Source organism: Dermacentor silvarum, chromosome 1 (assembly GCF_013339745.2).
Source record: "Dermacentor silvarum isolate Dsil-2018 chromosome 1, BIME_Dsil_1.4, whole genome shotgun sequence".
NCBI lineage: Eukaryota > Metazoa > Arthropoda > Arachnida > Ixodida > Ixodidae > Dermacentor > Dermacentor silvarum.
In genome coordinates this window covers 140,387,644-140,406,623 of record NC_051154.1, presented here as the reverse complement: position 1 = coordinate 140,406,623, position 18,980 = coordinate 140,387,644, and the positions used below count along the sequence as shown (strand labels likewise).

The 18,980-nt window shown below is 46.4% G+C and overlaps 1 protein-coding gene across 2 annotated transcripts in view; it reads right to left on the bottom strand.

The window, feature by feature from the left end:
* Window positions 1-18,980, bottom strand: part of LOC119436143 (annulin) — a 76,119-nt gene that overhangs the window by 14,820 nt on the left and 42,319 nt on the right. For both annotated transcript variants that reach the window (XM_037702905.2, XM_049655689.1), the window contains exons 3-12: window positions 12,173-12,385; window positions 9,997-10,136; window positions 6,579-6,717; window positions 6,311-6,429; window positions 5,121-5,231; window positions 4,811-4,985; window positions 4,031-4,169; window positions 3,779-3,885; window positions 3,271-3,436; window positions 186-265 (exon numbers count right to left, since the gene is read on the bottom strand). In XM_037702905.2, the coding sequence (XP_037558833.2) occupies window positions 186-265; window positions 3,271-3,436; window positions 3,779-3,885; window positions 4,031-4,169; window positions 4,811-4,985; window positions 5,121-5,231; window positions 6,311-6,429; window positions 6,579-6,717; window positions 9,997-10,136; window positions 12,173-12,385 (1,389 nt within the window). The remainder of the gene's footprint in view (window positions 1-185; window positions 266-3,270; window positions 3,437-3,778; window positions 3,886-4,030; window positions 4,170-4,810; window positions 4,986-5,120; window positions 5,232-6,310; window positions 6,430-6,578; window positions 6,718-9,996; window positions 10,137-12,172; window positions 12,386-18,980) is intronic.

Here is an 18,980-nt window from a genome sequence, read left to right as displayed (position 1 = left end):
ACCTTCCTTTTTTACACCGTGGTATGAACTATAGGAGATGAGAAACGCTGCGTTAAATTTGGCATGTCGAGTTTATCACTCGGTACTGTGTCCGTGGCAAACGTATGACACCTCGTGACATGTTTAAGCAAAATATTGCATCTCCTACTGAATGAGCGGAAAGGAAGAAAGGTCAGCCAGCTCACGTTCGGGGTGCTTGTAGGAATCTGTGATGTCTTCGCGTTCAAATTTACCAACGGCTTTCGTGCTGATACACTGTCCAATCCTAAAAGAAAGAAAGAAACCGTACCACTGATTAATCCTATAGAAAAAGCAAGGTGCAGAAATATTCTGGCGTATACTGCTCAAAACGCCTGATATGACCAAAAAATCCGGACTGGAGGAGAGCCCTGTTAGAGGCGAAATTAACAAAATTGATTAAAATTAAGACTGATAGGCAGTGTTGTACGGAACGGCGTTCAAAGGAACGGCACTCCTGGAATTAGTTCCTTTTGGGAGAAACGGAGGAACGCCACCGTTCCATTAAGGGTGGGTGGAACTGCAACGGTAACTCGTTAGATTTACGAAGGAACGGCAGAGGGAACGGCGTTTCTTCTGTAAACGTTCCACGGCATTGAACAGACGCACGCACGTACGCAGCACATCATGCACGGCGGATGGGCGACCGCGTGAGGCGCACAGAGCTATACCGCTATCCTGTCACGTGACTATGGTGCCTTTTCTTTCGTGAGTTCTCCGCTATATTTTTTTTTTTTTTTATGACTAGGCTTCAAGATTGTCACGTGACGCTCCCTTGTATAGTTTCTTTCCTCCGTGCCTGCCTGTCTGACACCAAAATCAAGATGTAATTCTTGCTGAGTTCAAGCAAGGGTCTTTACTAAATTGCGAATATGTATCCTGGACATTTGGTTTCCCACTCATACTGCAATATACAATCAGCATTCTTTAAACGCCTGTGTATTGTTCCTTTCGATGCAGTTTCTTGTGCAAGAAATTTAATTATATCCTCCTAAGACCCCTTGTACAGTACTTTGCACTCGGAAGTGATTACGCAAAATATTCGCTCTGTGTATGAAGTATGGTGCATGTGTAACTGTAAAGTAGTGGTTTACTCATATTCTTGTCATCCGCTTTCGAGAAATTTGACAACAAATTGGTTTAGACCTCTGTGTCGTCCCAGACTGCTGTAAGCAACCTCGAGGCATGTTTTGAAGTCACCGAGATTGCGTGAAAATACCGGACGCGGCAGCAACATGACAATGTATTACACGTAGTTCCATCTTCGTCTCAGCGTTTAAACAATGAAATGCAGTTTTTACCACAGCTAACATGAGGAGATGATGGAGATAGTCATTTTTTCCACGTCCGTGGAGAGGAAGCTTTTGGCAACTATCTGTCGAATTCAAATTTTAAAAATTGTTTTTTAAGTTCATGACATAACAGTAGACAATAAAAACCACCGTGAAGTTGACACCGTGAAGTTGACACCGTGAAGTGTTGTGTTCGGGTCTCAGGAGGATATTGGTGCATGTGAGTAACTTTCTATTTGCAGATCTGAAGCGCAGTATCCTGACTGCGCATTTAAAGACCGAAGTCGAAAGTGCCATATGTGTTGCACTTGTTGCAGTTAGACATGTCTGGTGTATGTCCGGTGCTGCCTGAAAACAAAAAATTCGTCTAGGAGCGTTTCTTTGGATTCTTTATCTCCAGATAATCTGCCGCCGGCGATGTTCAAATTCGTGTAATATACGTAGTTCGATGTGAGTTTTAAATTGCTAACTTTATTTCGGCTCAGGAATAACCGACACTATATTTTAATCTAAAAAAATCAAATGTAACGTTAATGTAACACCACGTTCCAATGTTCGAAGTGTAACTGGAACGCGTTCCTTTCGCATTAAAGGAACTTGTAACGGGAACTCGTTCCAAGATTATGAAGGAACGAGTAACGAGCTTTCGTTCCTGTTTTAAACGTGTACAACACTGCTGATGTGAGCATGTCTGTCGGATAGAGCCATGGATTTAAGAATCTGCTTTATTTAATCGTTTAAAAATATTTTGCTTGTTTTTTTATCTCGACATTCTTGTCATTGCTACGCTCTGTTCACACACATGTGCACGCTTAGCACATTTTTTGGGTACATATTCAATGCTATTCCTGTAACGCCTCAATAAATACAGTAGAGATTCGAAGAACACTGAGCAACACGATTCGCCATAAAGCACCGCCGGACGGCGCCAGGCAAGTTGGCCGGAGTGGGAACATGCGCCGATTTGCTCCGCCTTTCTGTCGTGGGACCCCATCGCAATGAAACCAGTTCAAATTAAAATATTGACTGCTCCCGAGGGGGAACCAGCGACGTACGGTATATTGTGCTGAAAGTGCGCCCAATCGCGCTACTCGCTTGTAGAACCGGCGCGAGACCGTCTGAGCGCTGCCGCATTCAGGCGCTTGATCCCAGTTGTTCGCTCTTACTAACCGGTGTCCGACAGCATACGGCCGTTGGTCAACTGGCAGATGTTACAAACTTCCATTCCTAAAGGGACACTAAAGAGAAAGCATAAATCCGTTCAGACTGACTAACCATTTCTTGAAAACACAATTTGTGTCAATTTCGAGATAATAGGTTGAATATTAGAAGAGAAAATGAAAGTCAAAGTTCTTATTCTTTATATTTTACGCCAGAAACCCCCGCGCCGGTACGTTATTGCGGCGTCACGTAAAGTATTTTTTTTTTTTCATTGGGCTGTATCGGGCTCAGTAAATGTTCCCGAAACTTCCTCTGTTCAATATTTGGCCCCAGTATAAAACGTAATGTTTACCGATAAACAATTCACTAGGCCCTAGCGGACGCCGTCAAAATCCGTGACGTCACGGCGAGCTGATGCGGGAACCTCAAGGCAACGTCGCCATCAGTCTTTCGTTTTTGCATTTTTTTTTGGCTGATTAAGCCTCTTCTCGCGGTAAGAGTAGTGCTTTTGGTATTATACCAATATAAGGATAATTTACTAATGCAGGAATCATATTTCTATCTCTATAGGGTCCCTTTAAGTCCTTCTTCATTCATATTGAATTAAATGTTCTGCCGTTGTATCCACCGCATCATGTCACTAACCCGATTAAGGTTTGAGGGCGGGCAGTTTCTTCCGGGGTGAGCCCTTTGCCGCCATTACCCAAAGGCCGTGGAAGTGAACCTGTCCTCCCGGCTCCAACACATGACATCGTGTGCGGCCTTGTATGACCATTTCTACTGAATTATGGCTTCTTACTTGTCCGTGGCCTTGCGAATGAGCTTGAGTGGCTGCATGGGGCCCTGGTAACGCCAGTAGATCTGGTCTGCGTTCACCTCCGCGAAGATGAATGTACCATCGTAGGGCTTCAGAATCTCGGCCCGCTTGATAGCCTTGACGCTAGCTGGTCCACAGCGGTAGACGCCTGCATAAGACGAGGCCCACGCAGGAGGAACCGATAAATTGAGCGTCACATGTGGGCCCTGCTGTTTAATGTCGCAGCCTTATTTCCAGGTGGGAAATGCTCGCGCAGAAAGTGGGTTCCTTTGCAGCTACGATGGCATTTCTCCATGATAACCGCTCTCATTTTCCCTATAAATTTAGCTGTATTATGTTATATTCCAGCTTAAAAGCCCTAAAGTAAACTGACTTGTCCTTCGTCCTGTCCGAATCTCTCTGCGTAAATGTTGTACATTATCCATGCATCATTTTACACGACCTCAGAGTCGCTACCTAGATGTGAACCAACGCAGCGCGCGCGACTCACCATCCGAGGCTTCCTGCGGTGTGGCATCGATGGCCTGCCAGCCAGAGTAGTCTCCGGGCTCCAGGTCAGGCCGCGTCATCCACGCCTCGTTCCACACATGGAAGTTCCTGAAAATTCGCATACCTTTGCTCGGCCCGCTCCACTATAAACGTGACTTAAATGGGTAAGCAATGCTACCCTTGGATACAGTTATTCATAATCGGACGTGCGCTGTGCACATATATAAGGACCATCCTCGGCCAAATTGCGTACCAGATCGAGTCCTTGTTCAGCTTCTCAATGGCCTCCCCATTGTCGTTGTAGAACTGGTCCACGGTCAAACTGCTGTGCGTGTCGTGGGCCGAGTAGTAGTTGGTCACTGGCCGAGACGGTATGCCCAGGGCCCGAAGCACTGCGGCGCAAACACTGGCATCTCAGGACACAGTACTTGCAGTGTGGTGCACTTCACCGCTTCACCGTCCCGGTGTCACAGTGGCGGCTCTGTAGGCCGTGCTTACGGCATTTCCGGTGCGTGTGCGTGTGCGTGTGTGTGTGCGTGTTCGTGTGCGTGCGTCTGCGTGTTCGTGTGCGTGCGTGTGCGTGTGCGTGTGCGTGCGTGGTCTGTGTGTGCGTGCGTGCGTGCGCGTGTGCGTGTGTGCGTGTGTGTGTCTGTGTGTCTGTGTGTCTGTGTGTCTGTGTGCGTGTGCGTGTGCGTGTGCGTGTGCGCGTGCGCGTGCGCGTGCGCGTGCGTGTGCGTGTGTGTGTGTGTGTGTGTGTGTGTGTGTGTGTGTGTGTGTGTGTGTGTGTGTGTGTGTTGTGAGCAATTCATAGCTGAGATAAGCTGTCCCATCTCGCTCTTGGCTTTCATAAATCTAAGAAAGACATAAATCACCTAGATTCGCTTTCTTAGAAGTAAAAACTGTGGGCAGACATCAACTGCTTATAAGGTTTTAACGCTCGGTTAGAGCGAAGCTTTGCAAAATATTTGCTAGAAAGCATCAATTGCGCCCTGCGACTTTAGACCAAGGAGGATAGAGGAATAATAGCTCTCACCAGTGGTTGCTACGCCTGCGAAGACCCAACACTGGCCGTACTTCACAGGCTTTTTGTGTTTGTAAAACTGCTGCAATATTGAGGCACTCCCTGTCCACCCTGTTGGCGGTGTGCCGCTGGAAAATTTCTCTGTCCAGTTGCCCACGACGACACCTTCATCGTTCGGAGCATTGACCTGGAATGATGCGTGCGCGAAAGTCGGGTAATTTGTGGTGCCGCTGCGCGCACGGCGATCAAATCTTTGTGTAACGTACTTTTCTGCTGCAAAAATGGGAAACAGGTTATTCTCAGCCTGCAGGTCGGCTCTTACCACCGCAGAGACGTGCCTGGCAACTTTGACAGGATCCGCGCACGCTGGAGACGCCAGCCGTCCCACGTGTCGCAGCAGGTAGACGCAGCATTCGAGCACGTTCTTCTCGAACTGAGCAACCGAGGAGGAGCGAAGAGAGCCAGAATTTGATACCGTGTTTGTAAACTTCTTGGGCCATTTAATCGAACTCAGTACACGCAACATTATTTCTTTGCGACTGTTACATTACTCCCCCGAAGAAGTGAAACTACCCTCAGTGGCTAAGGCGCTGTGCTGCATGCCGAGCAGGAGGGCGCGGTTTCGGTGCCCGCCACCTTATCGACAGGCACTAAATGCAAAAGCGTTCGTGTACTTGGATTTGAATGCACGTTTAAAACTTCACGTGGTCCAAATTAATTCACAGCTCTTCACTACGGCGCCCCTCATAAACTACTGCGCATTATCGGAACCATAAACACCACAAATTATTTTTTTAACAAGGTGAAATTGGCGTCGTTAAGCATTACTTTGTTATTTTGTATCGTGACTTCAGCGTTCAGTGAAAAGATCTCTCAAAGAAACACGACATAAAGCCCTACTATTAAAGGTATACCACGCGCTCGCACAAGTTGCATGGCGCAGCAACGCCGTTTACGAAACAACTGATTTGAATGTGTTAGCACTAGGCGTAGTCTTATGACACAATGCATGTCCAAATGAAAACTTGTTCGCAGCGGCTCAGCGTGGTTTAGGAACAAGTCAACGACACGTTTATCAAACAATCCATTTCTCGTTTTTGGTTTTCAGTTAAATGAAAAGTTGGAGGGCTGGATTTTCAGCGGTTTGCCCTCTGAACCCATTTTGGTACAGAAGTAATCACGAGGAAGCCTTGATTGCTCATTTTTTTCCGGCGATACCCTTTTTTAGTAAGGTCCCGCACCAATCATCGAGTCTTCTAGAAATTGAATTTGCTTTTATGACAGCTGCTTTAACAGCAATTAAAGGCATTCACTGGGCCTAAATAGAAGTGGGCGTTGCTCGGGTTTTTAACAATATATTGTGCTAGTAAAAATGAACAGTTTTTTATATTATTATTATTATTATTATTATTATTATTATTATTATTATTATTATTATTATTATTATTATTATTATTATTATTATTATTATTATTATTATTATTATTATTATTATTATTATTGGTTCCATACCTGGCCGTAGCTCCACACGGTAGGCCTAAGTCTGCTGTGGCTTCCTCGCCAGATGAGGCCACTCTCCATTAGAACGCACTCATACCGCATCTTGGTATTGTCCATGTACACCGTGTCGGCTGCAGAAAACAGTGCAAGATTCTCACGCGTTAATTGCACGACAGAATAACGCATAAGCGAAGCCCATATGGCCAGGAGACTAAATGAGTTTAGCTGCTTTAAACACTGAGCTAACATAGTTTTGCGTTTTCAAGCACTCGGCGCTTACCCCTGTTCCAAGGATTGAAGAGGATGTAGACTGGGTCCCTGTGTGTGTATCGGAATCCAGTGTTGTCGTTCTCGGAACGGTTCTTAGTATCAATGTCCATGATCCAATCTCCGACTATGACATTGGCAGGAGGTGTGATCTGCAAACGTGCAATATACGTGTAGTCACCGCGTTGGCTGTACTGATCTTCTGTTCATTTATCATATCGATAATTTGTCACAACAGCAAGACAAACGAGAACAAAATTAGCGTAGCTTGCATTGGAGGCGCAATGCTAAAGAGACAGCCGAGCTGATGGGCACCTAGCTAGTCCTGGCTTTTGGGCTAGGCTAAGCACTACAAAGTCATCCCCAGCCTTTTCCGGAATTTATTTATTATTGATTGATTATCGATTAGCTATTGCAAGGTATTGGCCATGTATTTGGGCTAAGCTAAGCACTACCAAGTCAACCCCAGCATTTCCCGGAATTTATTGAATATTTGTAGATTATCGATTAGCTATTGATTGGCTATCCATTGGCTATCGCAAGGTATTCGCCACGTACTTGGGCTAGGCTAAGCACTATCAAGTCATCCCCAGCATTTTCCAGAATTTATTAATTATTTGTAGATTATCGATTAGCTATTGATTAGCTATCGATTGGCTATCGATCACTGACTAAGCTTGAGTAGTCCCAACCATGCTTAGCTAGACTTAGCCAGGCTCAGCTTCGCTAGTTCACAGGGGTATGTGCCATTGCGCTTGGACCCTTTCTGCACTGCCGCCAGGATCGGCCCACATTTTCTGTTTACGACTGACAGATTACGCCCGGCATAAACAGCTCCGCTGTTAAAACTATAAATGACTCCGAGCGAGAACCTCATTTAGAAAAGCGGCTGCGAATTATCGAATTCTTACTTTTACATCTTGCGGCTGGCTGGAAGACATCGACAACGGCGCGTTCTGTCTTGAAACATTTGTTTCCATCTCTCCCGCGCTGTCTCTTTGCTATAGTATATAGCCTTATTCTTGATTAGGGTACAAATAGTGTAGTAGTAGTGTACATCACAAATGCAAGAAAGACGAGACACAGCAGAGGGCAGTACGCACGTTTTCAACTTTGTACGCGACCTTTTCCTGTCCGTGTTCATCCTGACTAAACACTTTTTTTTTTTTATAACGTCGATACTCGAAGCGTTTCGCAGCGTGAAATGACGATACAGGCGCAAAACGCGCGTTCGTCGTTCTCTCCAGCACAACGAAATCAAACTTCTCGCCATGGCGCATTAAAGCGCCTGTGTGATTTTGTGAGTTCGCGCAACAGCGTTCCTTTTTGTTCTCAGATCCACATGCCGGGTGTTTCTGCGAAGACTTTCGCTAATTTTTAAAAATCATCTGTGGCAGATAGCGCAATTCTAGTCATTGAGCTTGTCTATACTCGAAGAGGCGGACATTACTTGCACACGAGATCGAAGTGCCTAATCTACTAATAAACAAAAATTCTTTTGAAAATTCACCTTCACCTTGAAAAGAATCCTGTGGATGACATCATTTTAGAGATATGCACGATCAAACTTGCTGTAAAAGTACACTGCCCTTGCCCTTACTTTTTAAGCGAAGCTTTATAGGCTCACAAGTTTCGGCGGCGGTGGTGGTGGTGGTGTCACGCTGAAAAGTGGGCCTGGCGATAGTGCAGAACGGGTCCAAGCTCAATGGCACATACCAGGTTCAAGAAAGAAAAGAAAGAGAGAGGAAGCAAGAAATAGAGGGGAAAAAAGAAAGAAATCACGTGCGGCGCGCACCCGCATTAGATATGCTACACGCGTGATCACGGATCACGTGACGCGGATCACGTGACACGCAGGCGACCAATCAGGTTCGTTTGGTGTGCCGCGAGGAGGGACATGGAAGGAAAGCGGGTTGGCGCGCGCTCCTCCGGGCTTCCCTCGCCTCAGATCACCTTCGGCGAACAGATGGGAAGGCCACGCGTGGTGCGTTCTGCAAAGGAGCAAGCTGCGTTTGATGAATGCCGCCGTGAACTCGCTCGGAAAAGGGCTCGTCATTGACGTGCCGATTCTAGCGTGAGGGCTTCCGTAGCCGAGGCTCGCCGTCAGCGAAGAGCCGACGATCCCGAGGCGAGGATTTCCGAAGCTGAGGCCCGCTGTCAGCGATGATCAGAGAATCCCGTAGCGACGGTTTCCGAACGTTAACCTGACATAGGTCAGATACACACACCACAAGCTTCTCTTACCCCCATTTTCTCGACAGGGGAAGGGCTGGTGATTTCTTCAACAAAACGCCGTTTTATGCATTGAAGCAGAAAAGTAACTGGACCGCCAATGTATTTCTTCGCAAAGTTCAGGAATTAATAACTCGAAACTGGTGGCATCCTGAGAATTCGTTCCGATTGGATCTACCTTGCGAACTCCCAAGCTACAATTTATAAATTGCAATATGTAGTGCAATGTAGCTAGGTAACAACATAATAGGTGATTTTTTTTATTATTCAATTATGCATTTCAATTTCTCGCCCAGATAATGTCCGCCTATTTGAGCAATCTAACTCACAGATTATAATTGCGCCATCTGTCACAGATGATTTTTAAAAATTACTGCAACTCTTCGCAGAAACACCCGGTATATTTGTCCCCTTATTACCGCCTTAACAGAACACTGAAAACGAACACCCAAGCTCAGCTTAAATTAATAAAGTACTTTTTAAAGAACTCTCTTTTCATTGATTTTGCGGCCATGGTCGTTTATTAGAGGAGAAAATAGAAGTCAAAGTTCCATTTTTCGAATTTCATGCCAAAAACCCTGGGGTGGTACGTCAGTGTGACGTCATAGATTCCAAAGGGGGTTTTTTTTTTCGCATTTGGAGTGCTGTGGCTTATTCAAAGTTCTTGAAAGTTCCTACTTCCTAAGTTCAGTCTTTAGCTTTTTAAGAATAACAATGTAGTCAATATTCACCGATAAAATTTAACAAGGCCAGAGCAGACGCCGTCAAATGTCATGACGTCACGGCGAGCAGTTGCGGGAACCTCAAGGCGGCGTCGCCACCCGTCTTTTCTGGCTTATCACGCCTCCTTTCACTAACACATCCAAATATCGTTTATTTTTAGTGTCCCTTAGTTTAGTGTCCCTGCTACGTTCTTAGACAGGACGTATAGTAGGCGCTACGTCCTGTCTTATTTATTATTTGCGTGTGTTATAAGGCCTCTCGCGACACACTGTCGGCAGATCAGCTCGCCCACTTCGAACAACCCTGTCCTCTTCGTTGAGCACACGTTATTCTTCTTCCTTCTTTTTTTGCCTTTCAGAGTTCTACAAATCATAAGTTCGTATAGGGTTGTTCCAGCCACACTCGAACACCTGACACACACTACGTGATAACTCTGAAGTTAAGAGAGTGCATGATCGGATAATGGGTGTTTCTACCTCGACGTCGATGACGTTGTCGCGAGAACTCTGGACGAGAGCCGTCCAGGAAGAGACACCTCCCAAGTATTCGGTGGACGACCGGTAGCCGACGGGCACCACAGCCACGGTGTTTTTGGTGTAGGACGGGGCCTCTTCACCTGTGCATGTACAAACGCACACAAAAGACGTTTCGCGAAGCTTAACTAAAACTTGGGCTGGTTGATATAGGTTCATCGTGATGTCTTAGGTACCTAGTGGAACAGTAATAGGAAGAGGGCCGACAAGCGCCGTTGTCCGTCTTATTGCGTGTTGCTTGGCGCCTAAGACATCACGGTCTTTCGCGAAGCGCGCATTTCATCAGTACAGTCAACAACTTACTCCACGGCTTCGAAAGAGACGATCACGGGATTGAGGCTGGTGAAAGCGAAGAATGCAATGGCTTTCGTGCCACTTTCTAAAACGAGGCTTCTTATTTCTTACCGCATGCGAATGGCAGCCGGGTGCCTTGCATGCGGATGTCACTGTTCAAACATTTTGTGGTGCTGTGTTGAAAAGCTGAAAATTCTCCCCTTGTCTTTGTTATATTACAGCCGAAATGCGCAATGCGTACACAGTTGTTTATTTCATGCGTAAGATGGCCAAGGAAAAAAAACGAGATAAGAAAATCCTTACAAATGCATTCAGACTTTTAAGAAACACGCATTAAATTCGGCGTCAGCAGCTTAAGTTCTCTTGTTGCTTGTTGTTGCTTACTGGGATGCAAATATTTTCCATATATGTTGTACCTATTTTGAGCAAAGATTCTGTATCAAGGGCGTATTCGTAAAACTCCTCTAACGCAAATGCCCTCCGTGATTAACCAATCGCAGCAACGTTCCTCACGTCGATCGCTGTCAGGCAACGAACGCTGTCGGTGACAGGCAACGAACCTCGACTTATATGGAAATACTGTTACGCAAGAAGTTTTGAGAATACGAGCGAAGTTCCCTATAGGGCACACATTTACAAAACTTGTCTTGCATAACAGCGTTGCCTAACATGCCGGGGCTTGGCCGACCGCCACTCATGACAGCGATCGTTGTGATAATGAGATCTTCACGAGGATGGCCACACATAGATGGCACTTCAGTAAAATAAGGAAGCGGGGGGGGGGGGGGGGGGGGTTGATTCCAATTTCAGCTTTCACGCTGCCTTCGCCGACACTTCCTTGCAGCGACCTCAGCACGATCAGCCTCAACCACATCATACATACCACAACCGTTCCGTGCCACGTCTGTTGTACTATCTTCTGAGCCACTACATCACACCACAAGGCTGCTCCGTCTCTCGGACAGCTATGCGCATGCTCGCGCCTCTAGCGGTAACATACGCCGGTGGCATAGACGCAACGCGCAGTGAAGCAATGACGGAACGCGCTGAGCGATATATTTTTTGGTGAGCGAACTTCTTCCGTAGCTTACACAACGTTGCACGTTGAGTGTGAAACGGCGTATAGGGCCGCTATCTTGTATGAGTTCGAAAAGCCGACTCGATAGGTCTCGCTGCCGCCACGCGTCAACACGGGATCGCAATCCGTGCCTGACGCCGAACGCGCCTAGACGAGGTGCAGCGCGTGCGGACGCGTTCCAACTCGTACGTCTGGCTCAGCCTTTAGCCGATGCCGGTCACAATATTCCTCGCCATTATTTCCGTTCTTTGTGTCGTACAAGGCGCTTCTGATGATCTTTATCAGTGCGTATTGTGATTCAGCTCTTCGTGCAAGCTTTCAGCCCGATAACTTCATTCCTCCGTTTGCAACGATAAAGCAAACACTTCTACGCTATGCGAGACAGCAATTATGTCAAATTTAGTCATTACTATAGTCATAGCTCTGAAAAGTTGTAACACGCTCTGTGGACACACGCACGGGACGGACGAGGAAGAGGATGCTGCAGTAAAGGTGAGAAACTGGAATGTTGATGCAGCTAAGTTGCACAACAGTTTCCATGAGTGCCCTTTCGAGTCTTGGGGTCAGGGAAAGACGAGCGGATATTTTCACAGAGTAATTTGCACGCTAAAGATCGTAATAACAGGTGCCGACCAATAGTAAAAGCTAGCATAATAGCAAAAGCGGCCAGCCAATGATAAACTGTTCTTACGAACAAAAAGCTTAGCGAATTCTGTCCGGGGAGTGAGCGGGACTTTGCGATCTCACCCCTGACGGTGAAGACGAAGGCCAGGGTGTCCCTGTCCGCATTGTAGTGTCGGCTCAACTCGAGGGCCACCCTGAAGGGATCCCCCCGGCGCACCACCAGCACCGGATCGTTCCCCTTGGTCAGCTCATAGTCCTCGGTGCGGTGCTGCTGGGCGTTCTCTGCCACGCGTAGGTCCACACTCCGCACCTGCACAATGCTTTCGCCCCTGCCCTCTGGGCAACAGCGGCAGTGTACCGCATTAGAAGTGACCTGCGCACTCATCAATCAACCGTATACAACAGTGCCCGTTGGTGTGGTAAAGAAGTAGGCCGAAAAATAAAATAAAAGGAAAAACAATAAAAAAGGTACAAAACCTGGCCCGTATTCACAAAGAGGTTCTTACGCTAGAAATATATGTATGACCATTTTCCAGTCAATCCTAATGCTGGAAATAGTATTAGTCAGACTAGTCAGTCAGTGCTGGACACACAATTGGCCAGCCAGTGGCAGAGATCACTCACAAACGACTAGCTTTGTGAATTCGGCCACTGCAGCCCTAGTGCGCGAACACTCCTCCAAGCAGGGTGCTAGACTGTCATTAGGCGCACACTTTGCACGCCTCATACTAGGGCAAACTGCATTCCGACATACGCATGCGAAATTGCCCCAATAAAGTACCGCACGCGTAATGCGGGAGATGTGGGTTCAGTCCCCACAATTTGTCGCGTCGTCCACTAACAATTACCTTCCCCTATGTTTTCTCTAGCCTCATTGTCTGTTACTTCGCGTCGAAGCAAAAAAAAAAAAAAAAAAAAAAAAAAAAACCTGGACTCACTTTTTGTTCAGACAGCCTCCATTCCTGGTAGTTCGGAAGGCTAAGTAAACTATTTTTGAGATCATCTCTTTTCCAGCTATGGGCGCAAATTCAGGTTTGCATAAAAAAGCACCTAATTCATAAATGCAGCCTGTACAGAGTGCGTGCGTGCGTGTCTGCCTGCGAGTGTTCGCGCTTGCATGCGTGCGTGCGTGCGTGTGTGTGTGCGCCTGTGTGTCCGCGTGTGTTGAGTGTGTGTGTGCGCGCGCATGCGTGTGTGTGTGCGTATGTATATGTTGGTCGTTTTATTGCGATAGCAATTATATGGACACTCCAAGCGCATTTTTGCCGTCGCTGTCGCCGTCGTCGTGATGTTCCGTATGAAGTCCAACGGCGATAAAATCGTCGCCGCGCGCCGTGCGTTGTGTGTGTGAATGAAAACGTGCGAGGGTGAGCCGGCAACCACAGCTTAATCTCGCGCACACGAGAGAGGAAGGCGGCCGGAAGCGCACGGTCTTCGTTCACGCGTGAGGCACGGGAAGGAGGCGACGGAGACGGAAGGGGGGAGGGGGCGTCCTGCCTACGCGGCTGCTGCTGCTCTGCTGCTCATGGAGCTATCTTGAAAGAGATCTGCGACGCGGCCGAAGTGTGCGCCCGTGGGAGCTTGATCTTCAAAGCGATCTGCGATGGGCCAAAGTGCATTCGCCGAGTGCCGGTAGCTTCGTATGCGCTGCGCTTTCGACGTTTGGTTCGCGTTGAAGCGAGAGCCAGCGTGAAGGTCAATTTGCTCGCTGCCGCAGGCACGCTTTCTCACTCCAGCGTTTTGACGAGCTCCCGCGGTCATCGAGCGAGATGTGTTCATGTTTACCTGTGCGCGCGTGACACCGTGCTTGTTTATTTAGTTAGTAAGCGAACATTTAAAACATTATACGGCCGATAAAACTACTACCCTTATTTCGTATAGCTGTCTACTAATTTGCTATCGCAATCGATGCTTCGCCTTTCGGGCGAAACTGCGACTTTTATTGTGTTACTTCGAACACTTTTTAAACAAAACCTGCAAAATTTACTCGAATGATGTCACTACAGATAAATGATCGGCCCAGGCAGACATCATTTACAAAAAAAAGAAAGCAAATCAAAGCAATGCATTCACTATATAAGCTAATAACATAAATTAACTTATTAGTTACAAACATTATGGCACAATTTCATAGGATAATGTTGAAGGTAATAGTCGTAAAATTCCGGTTAGGTGTTTTTACATTTAAAAGCGGCCATGTAAACCAAAATAACAGGCCTCCAATTAATACGGGCACGTCCCCGCGAAACATCACCCGTCGTCCAGCCTCTCCGTGAGGTAGAAGGGTGGCCTAAAATGAAGGCTCGCCCTACCACTCGATAAACCGGTCTATCTCGCCGCCACGCCCTATAACACTCAAAGAATAACACTCAAAAACCACTGGAATGGGTTCGGACGTGGGCACTAAGTGAAGGAAACAATAAATGATGATGGTATAAATCATAATCATGAGCATGACTCAGCAAAAATGACAATGACTCAGCGAAAAAATATTAACACTCAAAAACAACTGGAATGGGTTCGGACGTGGGCACTAAATGAAGGAAACACTAAATGATGATGGTAGTTATAAATCATAATCATGAGCATGACTCAGCAAAAATGACAATGACTCAGCGAAAAAATATTACACTCAAAAAACAACTGGAATGGGTTCGGACGTGGGCACTAAATGAAGGAAACACTAAATGATGATGGTAGAAATCATAGTCATGAGCATGGCTCAGCAAAAATTACAATGACTCAGCGAAAAAAGAATAACACTCAAAAACCAATGGAATGTGTTCGGATGAGGTACTAAGTGAAGGAAAAGGCTAAAGGTTGATGGTCGAAGTCACACATGAGCATGACTAAGGCTTGCGCCTTGAGGTCTCTTAGGTGCAGCTAAAGGGACTCCTGAGGACTCATGTCATGAATTTCATGGCTTGTGTGTCATGTAGGTCATGAAAGAGCCGCCTACTTCTTGGTGCTCTCAAGATCGTTCCTTTAACTTGGTAGGCTTCCCCGCACAATGCTTCGCATAACATCCATTCCCACAGGGCGTGGGATCTGCCTGATTTTTCATATTCAGGCGTATTACAGTTCCGTTAATTTATTGTATACAAACGTCATTTCGCAATTACCGCTCCAATTATGCCGGAGAAGCACTATTTATTCGTATGTATGCTCCTTTCCATGTTATCTTGCCTTCAGGAAACTTCACTAACAGGGTAAAGCACTTTCTAAGGGTACTGTTAATTCATGGAACAATACTTTCAATAATTCAAATGTGCTTGAGTGAAAATGCCTCCTATTCTTGACGCACTATAATGCCTGGCATCAGAACCCTTCGGACAGTGCCTAGAAAATCTACGATCTTTGGAGGGGGAGGGCTGGGTAGCGGTCGGCATTTTTACAAGATATGCTTCAAATGTGAAGTCGTTTCAATACGACAGGTTGGACAGTTATGCATCCTCAATGTTAAGGGTACGTCAGGCGCAACTTTAGAACCGCCCTACTCTACTCGTCTGTTGAAGTTCTCGCCACACCAGTCGGGATTCTTCACACGAGGACTTTTAGCCTAGCCAGCCTAGAATTCCTCCCCTCTTGCAAAACTGGCGTCTATAATCTACACGTAACCTACGCTGATCAAACTCCGCAACGCTTACCGCGGCCTAATGCCCTCCTACGCTGCATTCTAATCCCAGCACGGGCAATTCAAAATTACAGTGGAGACCACAGTATTTTTTTTAACTTCGCGCAATAGGAAGACAATTGCCAGGCCAGAAGTTCTGGGCCGGTATTCACAAGGCGTTTCTTACGCTAAAGCTCTTTGTAAGGACAGGCGTCTGTCGTTCGTAATAACATATTAGCGAATGCGGTCGATCAATGACAAACACTGCATGCGAACAAGAAGCTTTGTGAATTCGGCCTCTGTAACGTACGGAAGTGCGCAGAGTCAGAGCGTCATACCACTCTTCTGTACTCGACACATATACTTGAACAAAAGTCAAATGAAAAATTATGGGGTTTTACGTGCCGAAAGCACGATCTGATTATGAGACACGCCGTAGTGGGGAACTCCGGAATAATTTGGACCACCTGGGGTTCTTTAACGTGCACCTAAATCTAAGTACACGGGTGTTGTCGCATTTCGGCCCCATCGAAATGCGGCCGCCGTGGCCGGAATTCGATCCCGCGACCTCGTGCTCAGCAGCCCAACACCATAGCCACTGAGAAACTACGGTGGGTTTGAACAAAAGCCAAGATTGGCAAGTATTTGTGAGCACTGGAAATGTATAAGCTTCGATCGCTGATATATAAGCGTCTCGCTGATCACTCAAGGTCAATGCCAGGCCAGGCAGGCCGCCTTCGCCTTTCGACGGTCCGCACGTGCGTTTGTTGTCATATGAATGCCTCAGTTTGCGAGACATGCTATTTCCAAAACAAGCCCCATTGTGCACACAACGCACAGATGTCTGGTTGACGCCGACAACAGCTGTTCGTGGCATGCATTTGTCATGGTGGATGTTTGAAGACAGGAAGGGCCCGCGTCGTCACTGAACTCGCGTCAGTGACTGATAAGAACGATGGAGTTAAATTGTTCCTCTTCCGTCGCGTGGCATGAGACAGCTTGGGCTGCTTTGGACAGCGTATGCTTGATTACATAAAGCAGCACTCTGTCAGTGCGAAATCAGCCCCGATTGTCACTGAAAGCAGACTCCAAGAGAGAAATGTATGTATATCATCTTCAAGTCTAGCTATAGATGCCTCGCTTTTTGCAATTCAACGGCCTGCAAACAGCAGAACCTCCGTGATTGGATATCGCCCATTCGGAATCACTGCCATGACGGGTCGTCGTTTTGAAAATGTTAATTTCGTTTTAGACGATATATATATATATATATATATATATATATATATATATATATATATATAGAGAGAGAGAGAGAGAGAGAGAGAGAGAGAGGGTCTTCCAGCTATCACGCAGCACGATTTAAAAAAAAGAGGAACGGCGTTACGCGAAGCAAATCGAGTGCGTATTCTTTCCAGTACAGTTCAGTAGCCGCCAGTAATTTTTTCGTTGCTGAGATTTAATTAGGTAATTGTAATTAATTATTTCACTCGAGAAGTACTGTTCTAATTATCAAAGTGTCAATGAGAAGATTGTAGAGCAACATGAAAAACTCCCGATACAACTTTCTGTTGCTCGATCAATACGTACTACATAAAAGTGTTTTTTCCGAGCTTGAAAGAAGCCCGCGAATACACGCAAAGTGCCTCGAGCGGCCAGTCGCGCGGCAATTCTGCGTCTATTTGCGAGCTTCTTTCACACTCGGAAAAACACTTTTATTGTATTGTATTTATTGTATTTATTTTGTATTTATTATTGTATTTTACTGTATTAAGCAACAGAAAGCTATATCGGGAGTTTTTCATGTTGCTCTACAATTTTCACATTGTCACTTTGAAAATTAGGACAGTACTTCTCGAGTTAGATAATTAATGACAATTACCTAATTAAATCTCAGTAACGAAAAAATTACTGGCGGCTACTCCACTGTACTGGAAACAATACGCACTAGGTTTGATTCGCGCAACGCCGTTCCTTTCTTTTTTTTTTTAATCGTGCTGCGTTATAGCTGGGACACCCTGTATACCGATCAGGGTGCGCTCATTGCTTTTGTTTTTTGTTTTTTTCCCCAGTTGGCCATGTCCAGTCCTTCTTTCTTTCCTCTGAGCAAAGCCTGGCTAAGCTTAACACGCTGGATGTTGACACAGCGGCAGGTGCACGGGGGACACTTGTAACACAATATGCCACTATCAAAAGCAGGTTCACGAAGACTCTTCACAATAGAAAATGGCAAGGGAAAAAAGCCGCGGCGTCATCTTAAACAAGGAGTGATTTAATTCGTGTACCTAGATACTGGATAGTTCGCGAACGTATAAAACCGACATAGGCTGTTCCGAGGTAATACCTACCGTGTATTAAGGTTACGTCTACGATACCCTCCACAGTTCTTAAGATAGTTGTCCAAACAAAATAAAGGGGTCAAAGGAACGTGGAGACTTGAATTGATCAACATTAGCCGATCGCGGGAAGCCCGAAGCAAAAGTTTATACAAGAATACTGGTCTTCGTCAGGGGTAGGAACTGCTTTCCTTTCCATTGTTTGTATCGCGTCGTCTCCCCGGAGAGGGAGGAGCAAAAACGAATAAGGATTTCTTTTTTTCTTTCGCTTGTCACCTCCCTTATCTAGCCTTCGTCTTACTCTTTCTTATACTCACTTAGGACCCTCACCCTTGTACGAGAGGTATCTTTAGAAACTACGTGAAGGAAAACAGCTATTGCCCCGACGAAGACAAGACTCCTTGTCGAAAGCAAAGTTCACTATGTCCTAGCCTGGGCACGTTCTCGGCAAACGAAACTCTTTAAGAACTGGAGTAATGTGCCTTGTCTGTTCATCTTTTGCGTTTAAGGCATCAGCTGGCTCGTGAAGGGTTTGCATTATATGAAATTTTCGAACAGGGTAAAAAGGAAAAAGGTCTAAAACGAGTGAGAGACAAATGAAAAGAAAACGAAATGTCTTGCTTCCGTTTCTCAGCCTGATAGAAGGTGCCGTTCCACAGTTGCTCGAGGTATGTGTATGTGTGTACACGGAGCATGCAAACGTCTGCTGCTGCCGCACCTGCGGCCGTTCGTAACTGCGAACCCGCACAGCTGATTTCCGATCTCTGACCCACATCCGAGCTCCGTTCAGTGCGGAATTGGCCGTCAGCAGCGATCGCAGAATAAAGGGACGCGTCTCGTGTGGGCATCATCTCCGCAGCCGTCCATCGGCGACGTGGGAGGCGTGTGTGTGTGTGTGTGTGTGCGTTAGGTGCGTGAGGGGGCAGACAGCGCTCGCGTGCGCGCACACACACTTCTTAGCGAAGCCAAGGCCGCGCTGTGT